The sequence below is a fragment of the Neolamprologus brichardi genome, chromosome 20 (assembly GCF_056152115.1).
Source record: "Neolamprologus brichardi isolate AB-2024 chromosome 20, ASM5615211v1, whole genome shotgun sequence".
Lineage (NCBI taxonomy): Eukaryota > Metazoa > Chordata > Actinopteri > Cichliformes > Cichlidae > Neolamprologus > Neolamprologus brichardi.
The window spans coordinates 30897090-30917186 of NC_142123.1; the positions used below are offsets into that span (position 1 = coordinate 30897090).

A 20097-nucleotide genomic window follows, 5' to 3' on the forward strand; every position below is an offset into this window, starting at 1 on the left:
ATTTAACAAAAGTACAAAAAGCTGAAGAAGATGTCATCACAAACAAACTCAAATCCTAATTTCTTCTTCACAACCTTTTAACATAATCTTTATCAGTAGATGGTTTGTGTAGGGAAGGATCACAAAGTTTTGATTTTTGCAAATTCAAATAATTAAGTGAAAATATAGCGAGTTTAACAACTAATTTTAAAACTTTATCACAATAAAATAAAGTAAATAATCTGTGTTCAATAAAATTACAAATATTATATTTTAGTATTTCACAGGACAATAGTAACTACTGATTGTTTATCTTTTTAACAGATCTTCAGGATGGAATCACTTGTCTTGTCAATCCAGAAACTCCCAACCATACAGAAATGGAAGGACGAAACGCCACAGGTGGATGTTGGGCTGTAGCACAGAACTCAGGGCCCAATATACAAGCATTCTCTGAGTGCCCATTGCTTTCTTTTATTGATATCTTTCTTCTGCTTTTTTGTTTTTTTGGAAACAAATAATTAAATTGACAACTGTACACAACAAACTGTAGCAGTCATTCAGGTAGCCAGTTGTTAATCTATGTTGTTAAATCTGTCCCAGGCTTCACACAGTCCATCCATCCATCCATCCATCTTCATCCGCTTTATCCGGGGCCGGGTCGCGGGGGCAGCAGCCTAAGCAAAGAGGCCCAGACCTCCCTCTCCCCAGCCACCTCCTCCAGCTCATCCGGGGGAACACCAAGGCGTTCCCAGGCCAGCCGAGAGATATAATCTCTCCAGCGTGTCCTGGGTCTGCCCCGGGGCCTCCTCCCGGTGGGACATGCCTGGAACACCTCACCCAGGAGGCGCCCAGGGGGCATCCTTACCAGATGCCCAAACCACCTCAGCTGGCTCCTTTCGATTCACACAGTCTTGTACTCCAAATTGCCACCAATGCACCATCATAATGTGAAAGTGCGTGATAGTCAGAAATGTGCTTAAAGCAAAGAATAAAAGTGAGATGTATAAACTCAAACAGGTGTGGATCCTATACTCCAGTATTTTGCAAAATGTGCAGTCCTTGGAAAGGCAATTGCTGCAATTGCTATTTTGGTGATATTCGGTGCGTAATTTGATAATTCATACAACCAATATCATGCTTGCAAGAGGCAAAGCATGACATAAACTCTGTGGACCAGGGTGTCTATTACTGCGTAATACTGGTCAAACCTGCTATGGAAACTATTTCATCTACAACCTTGTGTAGCCTGTCATATGAAAGCATGCATACTGTGCTGGAACTGCAACATTTTTCATATAGGTACACTGAAATAAATCTCTTATTTTTGTTATGTTGTTCTTAAATTAAAGTTTTTTATAAAAAATATGGTTCAAACATCATTGCTGCACTACTATTATTCATTTGTATTTCTTTTTCAATGTCAAACAGAAGTGAACTCAACAGATCTGGGCTTTGGTTTATCCACAACTACTTCAAGACCGCAGACCTCTCCATCATACCGTTAATTATTAAATCTTGTTCTCAAACTGTTTTTGACAAAATTCCTTCAGCATCAGCGCACTATTATAATTGATTTGTATTTCTTCTTCAATTATAAACAGAATCTGGATCTCCTTATTCCACACGTGCTTCAATACCACAGACCTCTCCATCCACCCCGGTTAATGTCACTGGTTCAACAGCAGTGGACAACAGCACAGGAGTTGAGGGGGTGGTCCGCTTGGTAAATAGGGGTTACGGCTCCTGCTCTGGCAGGGTGGAGATCTTCCACAGAGGCCAGTGGGGGACAGTGTGTGATGATTCTTGGGGCCTGGAGGATGCTCAGGTGGTATGTAGGCAGCTGGGCTGTGGTAGGGTCCTCTCAGCATCAACTAATGCACGATTTGGACAAGGCACAGGGCCCATCTGGATGGATGATGTGCATTGCACAGGCTGGGAATCCAACCTGTTTGAGTGTCGACACTCAGGGTTAGGATCTCATGACTGCAGCCACAATGAAGATGCCGGTGTCATCTGTGAAGGTAAATTTGAGAAGGTGGCATCACGGAGGTTACATTTTTTTACTCTGTGTCTATGCTGTAAAGTTTATTATACAATAATAGAAAAACTATGTTTTGTTTACATTAAAGTTGCTACCCACAGGTTTTGTTATATTAATGTTTTTTTTCTCATTAAACATCAATATTTATTAATCGTTAGAGCACCACCTGGATGTAAGAGAACATATCATGTTATATACTTTAGCATACTCCTCCTCAGAAGCTGACTACATCCATCTCAAATGTGGTCAGAAAAATTACCTTGATTTCCTCTGAATGCAAAAAATAAGGGTTTTCATATAATGATGTCCTCTGGTGGCAGACAATTCACCATGAAACATGAAGCTATTGTTAAGAGAGAAGGAAAACTTGAATATTCAAAAAACTTGCTTGAAACTTCCATTATTCTGTTGGTTCTCCTGAAATATTTCATTGAAACAACCCAATCACTGCATTTTAGTTAAAGTCATGAAATTTAGATGCATCATTTATTATTGAAAAACAAAAAAAATACTTCTTTGGCAATAACCAAGGCCCAGCAGACTGTCCACCTAACGATTTAAGTTGATATTATACTGATGTTTCCATTATTGTCTCTTCAACTAACACATTCATGGTGAATATTTAATAAGATCAAGTTAATCTTTCATTCGTTTCATCTAAAGACTTTTTGAGTTTTTGTTGGGAGGGTTTCTCTGTGGCAGTATGACAAATGTCGTTAATTCGCAATAGAACAAAAAACTGTTAAAACTCAACTGTTAAAATTCAAATGTGTAATCTCAAATTTGTCACTGAATTGATACATTTTAAATATGAATACACGCTAAGAAGTTAATTTTTCAATCTTGTTCTCAAACTGTTTTTGACAAAATTCCTTCAGCATCAGCGCACTATTATAATTGATTTGTATTTCTTCTTCAATTATAAACAGAATCTGGATCTCCTTATTCCACACCTGCTTCAATACCACAGACCTCTCCATCCACCCCGGTAGATGTCACTGGTTCAACAGCAGTGGATAACAACACAGGAGTAAAGGGGGTGGTTCGCCTGGTAAATAGGGGTTACGGCTCCTGCTCTGGCAGGGTGGAGATCTTCCACAGAGGCCAGTGGGGGACAGTGTGTGATGATTCTTGGGACCTGAGGGATGCTCAGGTGGTATGTAGGCAGCTGGGCTGTGGTGGGGTCCTCTCTGCATCAACTAATGCACGATTTGGACATGGCACAGGGCCCATCTGGATGGATGATGTGCATTGTACAGGCTGGGAATCCAACCTGTTTGAGTGTCGCCACTCAGGGTTTGGATCTCACGACTGCAGCCACAGTGAAGACGCCGGTGTCATCTGCCAAGGTAAATTTGAGAAGGTGGACACACTGAGGTCCCACTGTTTTCTTTTATGTTGATGCTGTAAAGTTTATTAGACAATAATAGAAATTTTTAGTTTGATTGACACTCAAGTCTTCTACCCACAGGTTTTGTCATATTAAATATTTCGTCATTAAACATCAGTATTTATCAATCGTTAGAGCGCCACCTAGATGTAAGAGAACATATCATGTTATATACTTTGGCCTACTCCTCACCAGAAGCTGACTACATCCATCTCAAATGTGGTTCAGAAAAATGATCTTAAATTTTTCCCTTAAAGGAAAAATTATGGGTTTTCATATAATGATTTCCTCTGGTGGCAAACAAGTTACCACGAAATAAGAAGTTATTGTTAAGGGTGAAGGAAAACTTGAATATTCATAAAACTTGGTTGAATCTTCCATGATTCTGTTGGCCCACGTGAAACATCTCATTGAAACAACACAATCACTGAATCTTAGTCACAGTCATGAAATTTAGAGGCATCATTTATTATTGAAAAACAAAAATTGCTTCTTTGGGTAATAGGCCCAACAGGATGTCCACCATTTCTAATTTAAGTTGATATTGTACTGATGTACTGATGGGGCGACTGTGGTTCAGGGGGTTGGAAGCTCATCTTATAACTGGAAAGTTGCCGGTTTGATCCCCAGCTGTCCTCTGTCTGTCCTGGTCATTGTGTCCTTGGGCAAGACACTTCACCTACCGCCTACTGGTGTTGGCCAGAGGGGCCGATGGCGTGATATGGCAGCCTCGCCTCTGTCAGTCTGCCCCAGGACAGCTGTGGCTACAGCTGTAGCTTGCCTCCACCAGTGTGTGAATGTGAGAGTGAATGAATAGTGGAATTATAAAGCGCGTTGGCTGCCTTGAAAAGCGCTATATAAATGCAATCCATTATTATTATGATGTTTCCGTTATTGCCTCTTCAATTAACAAATTCCTGCTGAATATTTAAGAAGATCAAGATAAGCTTTCATTTGCTTCATCTAAAGACTTTTTATTTGATATTTGCTAGGAGGGTTTCTCTGTGGCAGTACGGCAAATGTCTTTGTGTTGCAATAGCACATAAAACTGTTAAAACTCAAATGTATAATCTCAAATGTTTCTCAATATTGATACATTTCAAATATGAACACACACTAACAAATCAATTTTTAAAATCTTGCTCTCAAACTGTTTATAGCAAAATTCCTTCAGCGGCACTGCAGTATTATAATTGATTTGTATTTCTTCTTCAATTATAAACAGAATCTGGATCTCCTTATTCCACACCTGCTTCAATACCACAGACCTCTCCATCCACCCCGGTAGATGTCACTGGTTCAACAGCAGTGGATAACAACACAGGAGTAAAGGGGGTGGTTCGCCTGGTAAATAGGGGTTACGGCTCCTGCTCTGGCAGGGTTGAGATCTTCCACAGAGGCCAGTGGGGGACAGTGTGTGATGATTCTTGGGGCCTGGAGGATGCTCAGGTGGTATGTAGGCAGCTGGGCTGTGGTGGGGTCCTCTCAGCATCAACTAATGCACAATTTGGACAAGGCACAGGGCCCATCTGGATGGATGATGTGTCATGCACAGGCCGGGAATCCAACCTGTTTGAGTGTCGACACTCAGGGTTTGGATCTCACAACTGCAACCACAATGAAGATGTCGGTGTCATATGTGAAGGTAAATTCCAGAAGGTGGACACACTGAGGTCCCATTTTTTTTAAATCTGTGTCCGTGGTTCAAGGGTTATTGTACAATAATAGAATTCTTGTATGTTTGATTGACATTAAAGTCTGCTAGCCACAGGTTTTGTTATATCAAATATTTTGTCATTAAACATCAATATTTATCAATCGTTAGAGCGCCACCTAGATGTAAGAGCGCCACCTAGATCTAAGGCCATGTTATATATTTGGCCTATTCCTCCTCAGAAGCTAACTACATCCATCTCAAATGTGGTCAGAAAAATGACGTTGATTTCGCCCGAATGCAAAAACTATGCGTGTGGTTATATAATGATCTCCTCTGGTGGCAGACAGTTCACCACGAAATACAAAGTTATTGTTAAGGGAGAAGGAAAACTTGAATATTCATAAAACTTGGTTGAATCTTCCATGATTTTGTTGGCCCTCATGAAATATTTCAGTGAAACAACCCAATCACTGCATTTTAGTTACAGTCATGAAATTTGGAGCCATCAGTTATTAATGAAAAACAAAAAAATGCTTCTTTGGACAATAACCTAGGCCCAGCAGGCTGTCCACTATTATTAATTGAACTACTACATTTTACATTTTATTTGAGGGCGCCTTACAAAAACTCAAGGTCGCCTTACAAAAGAGAAAAATTAATAAAAGGAGCTAAGCTAAAATTGCAAAATAGAACTTGACAACAGATAAAATCAGCACTAAAGCGAATAAGCCAGTTTGAACAGATGTGATTTGAGCTGTGACTTGAATACGGGAAGACAGTCTACATTTCTTATGGCTGGAGGAAGAGAGTTCCCGAGCCGAGGAGCAGAGCGACTGAAGGCTCTGTTCCCCATAGCGATAAGATGTGCAGACGGAGCAGTAAGATGAATAGCAGATGAGGATCTGAGAGTGCGGGAAACAGTGGTGATATGAAGCAGGTCACACAAATAGGAAGGAGCAGATTTATGGATACACTTGTATGTGAGAAGTAAGATTTTAAAGTTTATCCTGGCTTCTACGGGCAACCAGTGAAGCTGCTGAAGAACTGGGGTAATATGAGCTCTTGACGGAGTACGAGTTATGACCCGAGCTGCAGAGTTTTAAAGAAGTTGGAGTTTATGAAGGGACCTTTTAGGGAGACCAAATAAGAGGGAATTGCAGTAATCAATACGTGACGTAATAAGACTATGGATAAGGATGGAGGCAGCATGGGGAGTAAGGAAGGGACGGAGTCGGTTAATATTACCTAAGTGGAAGTATGCAGACCGGGTTATGTAATTAATGTGAGACTGGAATGAAAGACTATTATCAATTATGACACCGAAACTCTGAACCCAAGGGGAGGGAAGGGTGGCAGAATTTTCAATGTTAATGGAAAAAGTGTGGGATTTGGTTAAGATAGAGGCTATACCAACAAGTAAAACTTCTGTTTTATTTAAGTTGATATTATACTGATGTTTCCATTATTGCCTCTTCCATTAACACATTCATGGTGAATATTTAATAAGATCAAGATAATCTTTGATTCGTTTCATCTAAAGACATTTTGAGTTTTTGTTGGGAGGGTTTCTCTGTGGCAGTACGACAAATGTCTTTAATTCGCAATAGAACATAAAACTGTTAAAACTCAACTGTTAAAATTCAAATGTGTAATCTCAAATTTGTCTCTGAATTGATACATTTTAAATATGAATACACGCTAAGAATTTAATTTTTCAATCTTGTTCTCAAACTGTTTTTGACAAAATTCCTTCAGCATCAGCGCACTATTATAATTGATTTGTATTTCTTCTTCAATTATAAACAGAATCTGGATCTCTTTATTCCACACCTGCTTCAATACCACAGACCTCTCCATCCACCCCGGTAGATGTCACTGGTTCAACAGCAGTGGATAACAACACAGGAGTAAAGGGGGTGGTTCGCCTGGTAAATAGGGGTTACAGCTCCTGCTCTGGCAGGGTGGAGATCTTCTACAGAGGCCAGTGGGGGACAGTGTGTGATGATTCTTGGGGCCTGGAGGATGCTCAGGTGGTATGTAGGCAGCTGGGCTGTGGTAGGGTCCTCTCAGCATCAACTAATGCACAATTTGGACTCGACACAGGGCCCATCTGGATGGATGATGTGTCATGCACAGGCCGGGAATCCAACCTATTTGAGTGTCGCCACTCAGGGTTTGGATCTCACAACTGCGGCCACAATGAAGATGTCGGTGTCATATGTGAAGGTAAATTCCAGAAGGTGGACACACTGAGGTCCCACTGTTTTCCTCTGTGTCCATGCTGCAAGAATTATTATACAATAACATAACAACAATAATAACATATCATGTTATATACTTTGCCACACTCCTCCTCAGAAGCTGACTACATCCATCTCAAATGTGGTCAGAAAAAGACCTCGATTTTCCCTGAATGCAAAAATTATGGGTATTCATATAATGATGTCCTCCTGTGGCAGACAATTCACCACGAAATATGAAGCTATTTTTATGGGAGAAGGAAAACTTGAATATTCATGATATTCATAACTTCATGGAATTTTCAACTTGGTCAATAACTTATTATTGAAAAACAAAAAAAATGCTTCTTTGGGCAATCACCTAGGCCAAAGAGGATGTCTACCATTTTTAATTTAATTTGATATTATACTGCTGGTTCCATTATTGCCTCTTCCATTAACAAATTCCTGCTGAATATTTAATAAGATCAAGATAATCTTTGATTCGTTTCGTTTAAAGTCCTTTTGAGTTTTTGTTGGGAGGGTTTCTCTGTGGCAGTACGACAAATGTCGTTAATTCGCAATAGAACATAAAACTGTTAAAACTCAACTGTTAAAATTCAAATGTGTAATCTCAAATTTGTCTCTGAATTGATACATTTTAAATATGAATACACGCTAAGAATTTAATTTTTCAATCTTGTTCTCAAACTGTTTTTGACAAAATCCCTTCAGCATCAGCGCACTATTATAATTGATTTGTATTTCTTCTTCAATTATAAACAGAATCTGGATCTCCTTATTCCACACCTGCTTCAATACCACAGACCTCTCCATCCACCCCGGTAGATGTCACTGGTTCAACAGCAGTGGATAACAACACAGGAGTAAAGGGGGTGGTTCGCCTGGTAAATAGGGGTTACGGCTCCTGCTCTGGCAGGGTGGAGATCTTCCACAGAGGCCAGTGGGGGACAGTGTGTGATGATTCTTGGGGCCTGGAGGATGCTCAGGTGGTATGTAGGCAGCTGGGCTGTGGTGGGGTCCTCTCAGCATCAACTAATGCACAATTTGGACAAGGCACAGGGCCCATCTGGATGGATGATGTGTCATGCACAGGCCGGGAATCCAACCTGTTTGAGTGTCGCCACTCAGGGTTTGGATCTCACAACTGCAACCACAATGAAGATGTCGGTGTCATATGTGAAGGTAAATTCCAGAAGGTGGACACACTGAGGTCCCATTTTTTTTAAATCTGTGTCCGTGGTTCAAGGTTTATTATACAATAATAGAATTCTTGTATGTTTGATTGACATTAAAGTCTGCTAGCCACAGGTTTTGTTATATCAAATATTTTGTCATTAAACATCAATATTTATCAATCGTTAGAGCGCCACCTATATGTAAGAGCGCCACCTAGATGTAAGAGCGCCACCTAGATGTAAGGCCATGTTATATATTTGGCCTATTCCTCCTCAGAAGCTAACTACATCCATCTCAAATGTGGTCAGAAAAATGACGTTGATTTCCCCCGAATGCAAAAACTATGCGTGTGGTTATATAATGATCTCCTCTTGTGGCAGACAGTTCACCACGAAATACAAAGTTATTGTTAAGGGAGAAGGAAAACTTCAATATTCATAAAACTTGGTTGAATCTTCCATGATTTTGTTGGCCCTCATGAAATATTTCAGTGAAACAACCCAATCACTGCATTTTAGTTACAGTCATGAAATTTGGAGCCATCAGTTATTAATGAAAAACAAAAAAATGCTTCTTTGGACAATAACCTAGGCCCAGCAGGCTGTCCACTATTATTAATTGAACTACTACATTTTACATTTTATTTGAGGGCGCCTTACAAAAAGGGAAGGGTGGAAGAATTTTCAATGTTAATGGAAAAAGTGTGGGATTTGGTTAAGATAGAGGCTATACCAACAAGTAAAACTTCTGTTTTATTTAAGTTGATATTATACTGATGTTTCCATTATTGCCTCTTCCATTAACACATTCATGGTGAATATTTAATAAGATCAAGATAATCTTTGATTCGTTTCATCTAAAGACATTTTGAGTTTTTGTTGGGAGGGTTTCTCTGTGGCAGTACGACAAATGTCTTTAATTCGCAATAGAACATAAAACTGTTAAAACTCAACTGTTAAAATTCAAATGTGTAATCTCAAATTTGTCTCTGAATTGATACATTTTAAATATGAATACACGCTAAGAAGTTAATTTTTCAATCTTGTTCTCAAACTGTTTTTGACAAAATTCCTTCAGCATCAGCGCACTATTATAATTGATTTGTATTTCTTCTTCAATTATAAACAGAATCTGGATCTCCTTATTCCACACCTGCTTCAATACCACAGACCTCTCCATCCACCCCGGTAGATGTCACTGGTTCAACAGCAGTGGATAACAACACAGGAGTAAAGGGGGTGGTCCGCCTGGTAAATAGGGGTTACGGCTCCTGCTCTGGCAGGGTGGAGATCTTCCACAGAGGCCAGTGGGGGACAGTGTGTGATGATTCTTGGGGCCTGGAGGATGCTCAGGTGGTATGTAGGCAGCTGGGCTGTGGTAGGGTCCTCTCAGCATCAACTAATGCACAATTTGGACTCGACACAGGGCCCATCTGGATGGATGATGTGTCATGCACAGGCCGGGAATCCAACCTGTTTGAGTGTCGCCACTCAGGGTTTGGATCTCACAACTGCGGCCACAATGAAGATGTCGGTGTCATATGTGAAGGTAAATTCCAGAAGGTGGACACACTGAGGTCCCATTGTTTTCCTCTGTGTCCATGCTGCAAGAATTATTATACAATAACATAACAACAATAATAACATATCATGTTATATACTTTGCCACACTCCTCCTCAGAAGCTGACTACATCCATCTCAAATGTGGTCAGAAAAAGACCTCGATTTTCCCTGAATGCAAAAATTATGGGTATTCATATAATGATGTCCTCCTGTGGCAGACAATTCACCACGAAATATGAAGCTATTTTTATGGGAGAAGGAAAACTTGAATATTCATGATATTCATAACTTCATGGAATTTTCAACTTGGTCAATAACTTATTATTGAAAAACAAAAAAAATGCTTCTTTGGGCAATCACCTAGGCCAAAGAGGATGTCTACCATTTTTAATTTAATTTGATATTATACTGCTGGTTCCATTATTGCCTCTTCCATTAACAAATTCCTGCTGAATATTTAATAAGATCAAGATAATCTTTGATTCGTTTCGTTTAAAGTCCTTTTGAGTTTTTGTTGGGAGGGTTTCTCTGTGGCAGTACGACAAATGTCGTTAATTTGCAATAGAACATAAAACTGTTAAAACTCAACTGTTAAAATTCAAATGTGTAATCTCAAATTTGTCTCTGAATTGATACATTTTAAATATGAATACACGCTAAGAAGTTAATTTTTCAATCTTGTTCTCAAACTGTTTTTGACAAAATCCCTTCAGCATCAGCGCACTATTATAATTGATTTGTATTTCTTCTTCAATTATAAACAGAATCTGGATCTCCTTATTCCACACCTGCTTCAATACCACAGACCTCTCCATCCACCCCGGTAGATGTCACTGGTTCAACAGCAGTGGATAACAACACAGGAGTAAAGGGGGTGGTTCGCCTGGTAAATAGGGGTTACGGCTCCTGCTCTGGCAGGGTGGAGATCTTCCACAGAGGCCAGTGGGGGACAGTGTGTGATGATTCTTGGGGCCTGGAGGATGCTCAGGTGGTATGTAGGCAGCTGGGCTGTGGTGGGGTCCTCTCAGCATCAACTAATGCACAATTTGGACAAGGCACAGGGCCCATCTGGATGGATGATGTGTCATGCACAGGCCGGGAATCCAACCTGTTTGAGTGTCGCCACTCAGGGTTTGGATCTCACAACTGCAACCACAATGAAGATGTCGGTGTCATATGTGAAGGTAAATTCCAGAAGGTGGACACACTGAGGTCCCATTTTTTTTAAATCTGTGTCCGTGGTTCAAGGGTTATTATACAATAATAGAATTCCTGTATGTTTGATTGACATTAAAGTCTGCTAGCCACAGGTTTTGTTATATCAAATATTTTGTCATTAAACATCAATATTTATCAATCGTTAGAGCGCCACCTAGATGTAAGAGCGCCACCTAGATCTAAGGCCATGTTATATATTTGGCCTATTCCTCCTCAGAAGCTGACTACATCCATCTCAAATGTGGTCAGAAAAATGACGTTGATTTCCCCCGAATGCAAAAACTATGCGTGTGGTTATATAATGATCTCCTCTGGTGGCAGACAGTTCACCACGAAATACGGAAGTTATTGTTAAGGGAGAAGGAAAACTTGAATATTCATAAAACTTGGTTGAATCTTCCATGATTTTGTTGGCCCTCATGAAATATTTCAGTGAAACAACCCAATCACTGCATTTTAGTTACAGTCATGAAATTTGGAGCCATCAGTTATTAATGAAAAACAAAAAAATGCTTCTTTGGACAATAACCTAGGCCCAGCAGGCTGTCCACTATTATTAATTGAACTACTACATTTTACATTTTATTTGAGGGCGCCTTACAAAAAGGGAAGGGTGGCAGAATTTTCAATGTTAATGGAAAAAGTGTGGGATTTGGTTAAGATAGAGGCTGTACCAACAAGTAAAACTTCTGTTTTATTTAAGTTGATATTATACTGATGTTTCCATTATTGCCTCTTCCATTAACACATTCATGGTGAATATTTAATAAGATCAAGATAATCTTTGATTCGTTTCATCTAAAGACATTTTGAGTTTTTGTTGGGAGGGTTTCTCTGTGGCAGTATGACAAATGTCGTTAATTCGCAATAGAACATAAAACTGTTAAAACTCAACTGTTAAAATTCAAATGTGTAATCTCAAATTTGTCTCTGAATTGATACATTTTAAATATGAATACACGCTAAGAATTTAATTTTTCAATCTTGTTCTCAAACTGTTTTTGACAAAATCCCTTCAGCATCAGCGCACTATTATAATTGATTTGTATTTCTTCTTCAATTATAAACAGAATCTGGATCTCCTTATTCCACACCTGCTTCAATACCACAGACCTCTCCATCCACCCCGGTAGATGTCACTGGTTCAACAGCAGTGGATAACAACACAGGAGTAAAGGGGGTGGTTCGCCTGGTAAATAGGGGTTACGGCTCCTGCTCTGGCAGGGTGGAGATCTTCCACAGAGGCCAGTGGGGGACAGTGTGTGATGATTCTTGGGGCCTGGAGGATGCTCAGGTGGTATGTAGGCAGCTGGGCTGTGGTGGGGTCCTCTCAGCATCAACTAATGCACAATTTGGACAAGGCACAGGGCCCATCTGGATGGATGATGTGTCATGCACAGGCCGGGAATCCAACCTGTTTGAGTGTCGCCACTCAGGGTTTGGATCTCACAACTGCGGCCACAATGAAGATGTCGGTGTCATATGTGAAGGTAAATTCCAGAAGGTGGACACACTGAGGTCCCATTGTTTTCCTCTGTGTCCATGCTGCAAGAATTATTATACAATAACATAACAACAATAATAACATATCATGTTATATACTTTGCCACACTCCTCCTCAGAAGCTGACTACATCCATCTCAAATGTGGTCAGAAAAAGACCTCGATTTTCCCTGAATGCAAAAATTATGGGTATTCATATAATGATGTCCTCCTGTGGCTGACAATTCACCACGAAATATGAAGCTATTTTTATGGGAGAAGGAAAACTTGAATATTCATGATATTCATAACTTCATGGAATTTTCAACTTGGTCAATAACTTATTATTGAAAAACAAAAAAAATGCTTCTTTGGGCAATCACCTAGGCCAAAGAGGATGTCTACCATTTTTAATTTAATTTGATATTATACTGATGTTTCCATTATTGCCTCTTCCATTAACAAATTCCTGCTGAATATTTAATAAGATCAAGATAATCTTTGATTCGTTTCGTTTAAAGTCCTTTTGAGTTTTTGTTGGGAGGGTTTCTCTGTGGCAGTACGACAAATGTCGTTAATTCGCAATAGAACATAAAACTGTTAAAATTCAAATGTGTAATCTCAAATTTGTCTCTGAATTGATACATTTTAAATATGAATACACGCTAAGAAGTTAATTTTTCAATCTTGTTCTCAAACTGTTTTTGACAAAATTCCTTCAGCATCAGCGCACTATTATAATTGATTTGTATTTCTTCTTCAATTATAAACAGGATCTGGATCTCCTTATTCCACACCTGCTTCAATACCACAGACCTCTCCATCCACCCCGGTAGATGTCACTGGTTCAACAGCAGTGGATAACAACACAGGAGTAAAGGGGGTGGTTCGCCTGGTAAATAGGGGTTACGGCTCCTGCTCTGGCAGGGTGGAGATCTTCCACAGAGGCCAGTGGGGGACAGTGTGTGATGATTCTTGGGGCCTGGAGGATGCTCAGGTGGTATGTAGGCAGCTGGGCTGTGGTGGGGTCCTCTCAGCATCAACTAATGCACAATTTGGACAAGGCACAGGGCCCATCTGGATGGATGATGTGTCATGCACAGGCCGGGAATCCAACCTGTTTGAGTGTCGCCACTCAGGGTTTGGATCTCACAACTGCAACCACAATGAAGATGTCGGTGTCATATGTGAAGGTAAATTCCAGAAGGTGGACACACTGAGGTCCCATTTTTTTTAAATCTGTGTCTGTGGTTCAAGGGTTATTGTACAATAATAGAAATCTTTTATGTTTGATTGACATTAAAGTCTGCTAGCCACAGGTTTTGTTATATCAAATATTTTGTCATTAAACATCAATATTTATCAATCGTTAGAGCGCCACCTATATGTAAGAGCGCCACCTAGATGTAAGAGCGCCACCTAGATGTAAGGCCATGTTATATATTTGGCCTATTCCTCCTCAGAAGCTAACTACATCCATCTCAAATGTGGTCAGAAAAATGACGTTGATTTCCCCCGAATGCAAAAACTATGCGTGTGGTTATATAATGATCTCCTCTTGTGGCAGACAGTTCACCACGAAATACAAAGTTATTGTTAAGGGAGAAGGATAAATTGAATATTCATAAAACTTGGTTGAATCTTCCATGATTTTGTTGGCCCTCATGAAATATTTCAGTGAAACAACCCAATCACTGCATTTTAGTTACAGTCATGAAATTTGGAGCCATCAGTTATTAATGAAAAACAAAAAAATGCTTCTTTGGACAATAACCTAGGCCCAGCAGGCTGTCCACTATTATTAATTGAACTACTACATTTTACATTTTATTTGAGGGCGCCTTACAAAAAGGGAAGGGTGGAAGAATTTTCAATGTTAATGGAAAAAGTGTGGGATTTGGTTAAGATAGAGGCTATACCAACAAGTAAAACTTCTGTTTTATTTAAGTTGATATTATACTGATGTTTCCATTATTGCCTCTTCCATTAACACATTCATGGTGAATATTTAATAAGATCAAGATAATCTTTGATTCGTTTCATCTAAAGACATTTTGAGTTTTTGTTGGGAGGGTTTCTCTGTGGCAGTATGACAAATGTCGTTAATTCGCAATAGAACATAAAACTGTTAAAACTCAACTGTTAAAATTCAAATGTGTAATCTCAAATTTGTCTCTGAATTGATACATTTTAAATATGAATACACGCTAAGAATTTAATTTTTCAATCTTGTTCTCAAACTGTTTTTGACAAAATCCCTTCAGCATCAGCGCACTATTATAATTGATTTGTATTTCTTCTTCAATTATAAACAGAATCTGGATCTCCTTATTCCACACCTGCTTCAATACCACAGACCTCTCCATCCACCCCGGTAGATGTCACTGGTTCAACAGCAGTGGATAACAACACAGGAGTAAAGGGGGTGGTTCGCCTGGTAAATAGGGGTTACAGCTCCTGCTCTGGCAGGGTGGAGATCTTCTACAGAGGCCAGTGGGGGACAGTGTGTGATGATTCTTGGGGCCTGGAGGATGCTCAGGTGGTATGTAGGCAGCTGGGCTGTGGTAGGGTCCTCTCAGCATCAACTAATGCACAATTTGGACTCGACACAGGGCCCATCTGGATGGATGATGTGTCATGCACAGGCCGGGAATCCAACCTGTTTGAGTGTCGCCACTCAGGGTTTGGATCTCACAACTGCGGCCACAATGAAGATGTCGGTGTCATATGTGAAGGTAAATTCCAGAAGGTGGACACACTGAGGTCCCACTGTTTTCCTCTGTGTCCATGCTGCAAGAATTATTATACAATAACATAACAACAATAATAACATATCATGTTATATACTTTGCCACACTCCTCCTCAGAAGCTGACTACATCCATCTCAAATGTGGTCAGAAAAAGACCTCGATTTTCCCTGAATGCAAAAATTATGGGTATTCATATAATGATGTCCTCCTGTGGCAGACAATTCACCACGAAATATGAAGCTATTTTTATGGGAGAAGGAAAACTTGAATATTCATGATATTCATAACTTCATGGAATTTTCAACTTGGTCAATAACTTATTATTGAAAAACAAAAAAAATGCTTCTTTGGGCAATCACCTAGGCCAAAGAGGATGTCTACCATTTTTAATTTAATTTGATATTATACTGCTGGTTCCATTATTGCCTCTTCCATTAACAAATTCCTGCTGAATATTTAATAAGATCAAGATAATCTTTGATTCGTTTCGTTTAAAGTCCTTTTGAGTTTTTGTTGGGAGGGTTTCTCTGTGGCAGTACGACAAATGTCGTTAATTCGCAATAGAACATAAAACTGTTAAAACTCAACTGTTAAAATTCAAATGTGTAATCTCAAATTTGTCTCTGAATTGATACATTTTAAATATGAATACACGCTAAGAAGTTAATTTTTCAATCTTGTTCTCAAACTGTTTTTGACAAAATTCCTTCAGCATCAGCGCACTATTATAATTGATTTGTATTTCTTCTTCAATTATAAACAGGATCTGGATCTCCTTATTCCACACCTGCTTCAATACCACAGACCTCTCCATCCACCCCGGTAGATGTCACTGGTTCAACAGCAGTGGATAACAACACAGGAGTAAAGGGGGTGGTTCGCCTGGTAAATAGGGGTTACGGCTCCTGCTCTGGCAGGGTGGAGATCTTCCACAGAGGCCAGTGGGGGACAGTGTGTGATGATTCTTGGGGCCTGGAGGATGCTCAGGTGGTATGTAGGCAGCTGGGCTGTGGTGGGGTCCTCTCAGCATCAACTAATGCACAATTTGGACAAGGCACAGGGCCCATCTGGATGGATGATGTGTCATGCACAGGCCGGGAATCCAACCTGTTTGAGTGTCGCCACTCAGGGTTTGGATCTCACAACTGCAACCACAATGAAGATGTCGGTGTCATATGTGAAGGTAAATTCCAGAAGGTGGACACACTGAGGTCCCATTTTTTTTAAATCTGTGTCCGTGGTTCAAGGTTTATTATACAATAATAGAATTCTTGTATGTTTGATTGACATTAAAGTCTGCTAGCCACAGGTTTTGTTATATCAAATATTTTGTCATTAAACATCAATATTTATCAATCGTTAGAGCGCCACCTATATGTAAGAGCGCCACCTAGATGTAAGAGCGCCACCTAGATGTAAGGCCATGTTATATATTTGGCCTATTCCTCCTCAGAAGCTAACTACATCCATCTCAAATGTGGTCAGAAAAATGACGTTGATTTCCCCCGAATGCAAAAACTATGCGTGTGGTTATATAATGATCTCCTCTTGTGGCAGACAGTTCACCACGAAATACAAAGTTATTGTTAAGGGAGAAGGAAAACTTCAATATTCATAAAACTTGGTTGAATCTTCCATGATTTTGTTGGCCCTCATGAAATATTTCAGTGAAACAACCCAATCACTGCATTTTAGTTACAGTCATGAAATTTGGAGCCATCAGTTATTAATGAAAAACAAAAAAATGCTTCTTTGGACAATAACCTAGGCCCAGCAGGCTGTCCACTATTATTAATTGAACTACTACATTTTACATTTTATTTGAGGGCGCCTTACAAAAAGGGAAGGGTGGAAGAATTTTCAATGTTAATGGAAAAAGTGTGGGATTTGGTTAAGATAGAGGCTATACCAACAAGTAAAACTTCTGTTTTATTTAAGTTGATATTATACTGATGTTTCCATTATTGCCTCTTCCATTAACACATTCATGGTGAATATTTAATAAGATCAAGATAATCTTTGATTCGTTTCATCTAAAGACATTTTGAGTTTTTGTTGGGAGGGTTTCTCTGTGGCAGTACGACAAATGTCTTTAATTCGCAATAGAACATAAAACTGTTAAAACTCAACTGTTAAAATTCAAATGTGTAATCTCAAATTTGTCTCTGAATTGATACATTTTAAATATGAATACACGCTAAGAAGTTAATTTTTCAATCTTGTTCTCAAACTGTTTTTGACAAAATTCCTTCAGCATCAGCGCACTATTATAATTGATTTGTATTTCTTCTTCAATTATAAACAGAATCTGGATCTCCTTATTCCACACCTGCTTCAATACCACAGACCTCTCCATCCACCCCGGTAGATGTCACTGGTTCAACAGCAGTGGATAACAACACAGGAGTAAAGGGGGTGGTCCGCCTGGTAAATAGGGGTTACGGCTCCTGCTCTGGCAGGGTGGAGATCTTCCACAGAGGCCAGTGGGGGACAGTGTGTGATGATTCTTGGGGCCTGGAGGATGCTCAGGTGGTATGTAGGCAGCTGGGCTGTGGTAGGGTCCTCTCAGCATCAACTAATGCACAATTTGGACTCGACACAGGGCCCATCTGGATGGATGATGTGTCATGCACAGGCCGGGAATCCAACCTGTTTGAGTGTCGCCACTCAGGGTTTGGATCTCACAACTGCGGCCACAATGAAGATGTCGGTGTCATATGTGAAGGTAAATTCCAGAAGGTGGACACACTGAGGTCCCATTGTTTTCCTCTGTGTCCATGCTGCAAGAATTATTATACAATAACATAACAACAATAATAACATATCATGTTATATACTTTGCCACACTCCTCCTCAGAAGCTGACTACATCCATCTCAAATGTGGTCAGAAAAAGACCTCGATTTTCCCTGAATGCAAAAATTATGGGTATTCATATAATGATGTCCTCCTGTGGCAGACAATTCACCACGAAATATGAAGCTATTTTTATGGGAGAAGGAAAACTTGAATATTCATGATATTCATAACTTCATGGAATTTTCAACTTGGTCAATAACTTATTATTGAAAAACAAAAAAAATGCTTCTTTGGGCAATCACCTAGGCCAAAGAGGATGTCTACCATTTTTAATTTAATTTGATATTATACTGCTGGTTCCATTATTGCCTCTTCCATTAACAAATTCCTGCTGAATATTTAATAAGATCAAGATAATCTTTGATTCGTTTCGTTTAAAGTCCTTTTGAGTTTTTGTTGGGAGGGTTTCTCTGTGGCAGTACGACAAATGTCGTTAATTTGCAATAGAACATAAAACTGTTAAAACTCAACTGTTAAAATTCAAATGTGTAATCTCAAATTTGTCTCTGAATTGATACATTTTAAATATGAATACACGCTAAGAAGTTAATTTTTCAATCTTGTTCTCAAACTGTTTTTGACAAAATCCCTTCAGCATCAGCGCACTATTATAATTGATTTGTATTTCTTCTTCAATTATAAACAGAATCTGGATCTCCTTATTCCACACCTGCTTCAATACCACAGACCTCTCCATCCACCCCGGTAGATGTCACTGGTTCAACAGCAGTGGATAACAACACAGGAGTAAAGGGGGTGGTTCGCCTGGTAAATAGGGGTTACGGCTCCTGCTCTGGCAGGGTGGAGATCTTCCACAGAGGCCAGTGGGGGACAGTGTGTGATGATTCTTGGGGCCTGGAGGATGCTCAGGTGGTATGTAGGCAGCTGGGCTGTGGTGGGGTCCTCTCAGCATCAACTAATGCACAATTTGGACAAGGCACAGGGCCCATCTGGATGGATGATGTGTCATGCACAGGCCGGGAATCCAACCTGTTTGAGTGTCGCCACTCAGGGTTTGGATCTCACAACTGCAACCACAATGAAGATGTCGGTGTCATATGTGAAGGTAAATTCCAGAAGGTGGACACACTGAGGTCCCATTTTTTTTAAATCTGTGTCCGTGGTTCAAGGGTTATTATACAATAATAGAATTCCTGTATGTTTGATTGACATTAAAGTCTGCTAGCCACAGGTTTTGTTATATCAAATATTTTGTCATTAAACATCAATATTTATCAATCGTTAGAGCGCCACCTAGATGTAAGAGCGCCACCTAGATCTAAGGCCATGTTATATATTTGGCCTATTCCTCCTCAGAAGCTAACTACATCCATCTCAAATGTGGTCAGAAAAATGACGTTGATTTCCCCCGAATGCAAAAACTATGCGTGTGGTTATATAATGATCTCCTCTGGTGGCAGACAGTTCACCACGAAATACGGAAGTTATTGTTAAGGGAGAAGGAAAACTTGAATATTCATAAAACTTGGTTGAATCTTCCATGATTTTGTTGGCCCTCATGAAATATTTCAGTGAAACAACCCAATCACTGCATTTTAGTTACAGTCATGAAATTTGGAGCCATCAGTTATTAATGAAAAACAAAAAAATGCTTCTTTGGACAATAACCTAGGCCCAGCAGGCTGTCCACTATTATTAATTGAACTACTACATTTTACATTTTATTTGAGGGCGCCTTACAAAAAGGGAAGGGTGGCAGAATTTTCAATGTTAAT

General features: G+C 39.7%; 1 protein-coding gene across 1 annotated transcript in view; it reads left to right on the top strand.

Annotated features, from left to right (window-relative positions):
* Positions 1–1627: 1627 nt before the first annotated feature.
* Positions 1628–20097, top strand: part of LOC148097027 (uncharacterized) — a gene marked incomplete at its 5' end in the record, with an annotated part of 44665 nt that continues 26195 nt past the window's right edge. The window contains 13 exons of the mRNA XM_087833647.1: positions 1628–1997; positions 3055–3386; positions 4746–5052; positions 6979–7290; positions 8178–8489; positions 9720–10037; positions 10916–11236; positions 12440–12760; positions 13625–13945; positions 15167–15481; positions 16369–16686; positions 17908–18228; positions 19107–19427. Of these exons, the coding sequence (XP_087689773.1) occupies positions 1628–1997; positions 3055–3386; positions 4746–5052; positions 6979–7290; positions 8178–8489; positions 9720–10037; positions 10916–11236; positions 12440–12760; positions 13625–13945; positions 15167–15481; positions 16369–16686; positions 17908–18228; positions 19107–19427 (4189 nt within the window). The remainder of the gene's footprint in view (positions 1998–3054; positions 3387–4745; positions 5053–6978; positions 7291–8177; positions 8490–9719; positions 10038–10915; positions 11237–12439; positions 12761–13624; positions 13946–15166; positions 15482–16368; positions 16687–17907; positions 18229–19106; positions 19428–20097) is intronic.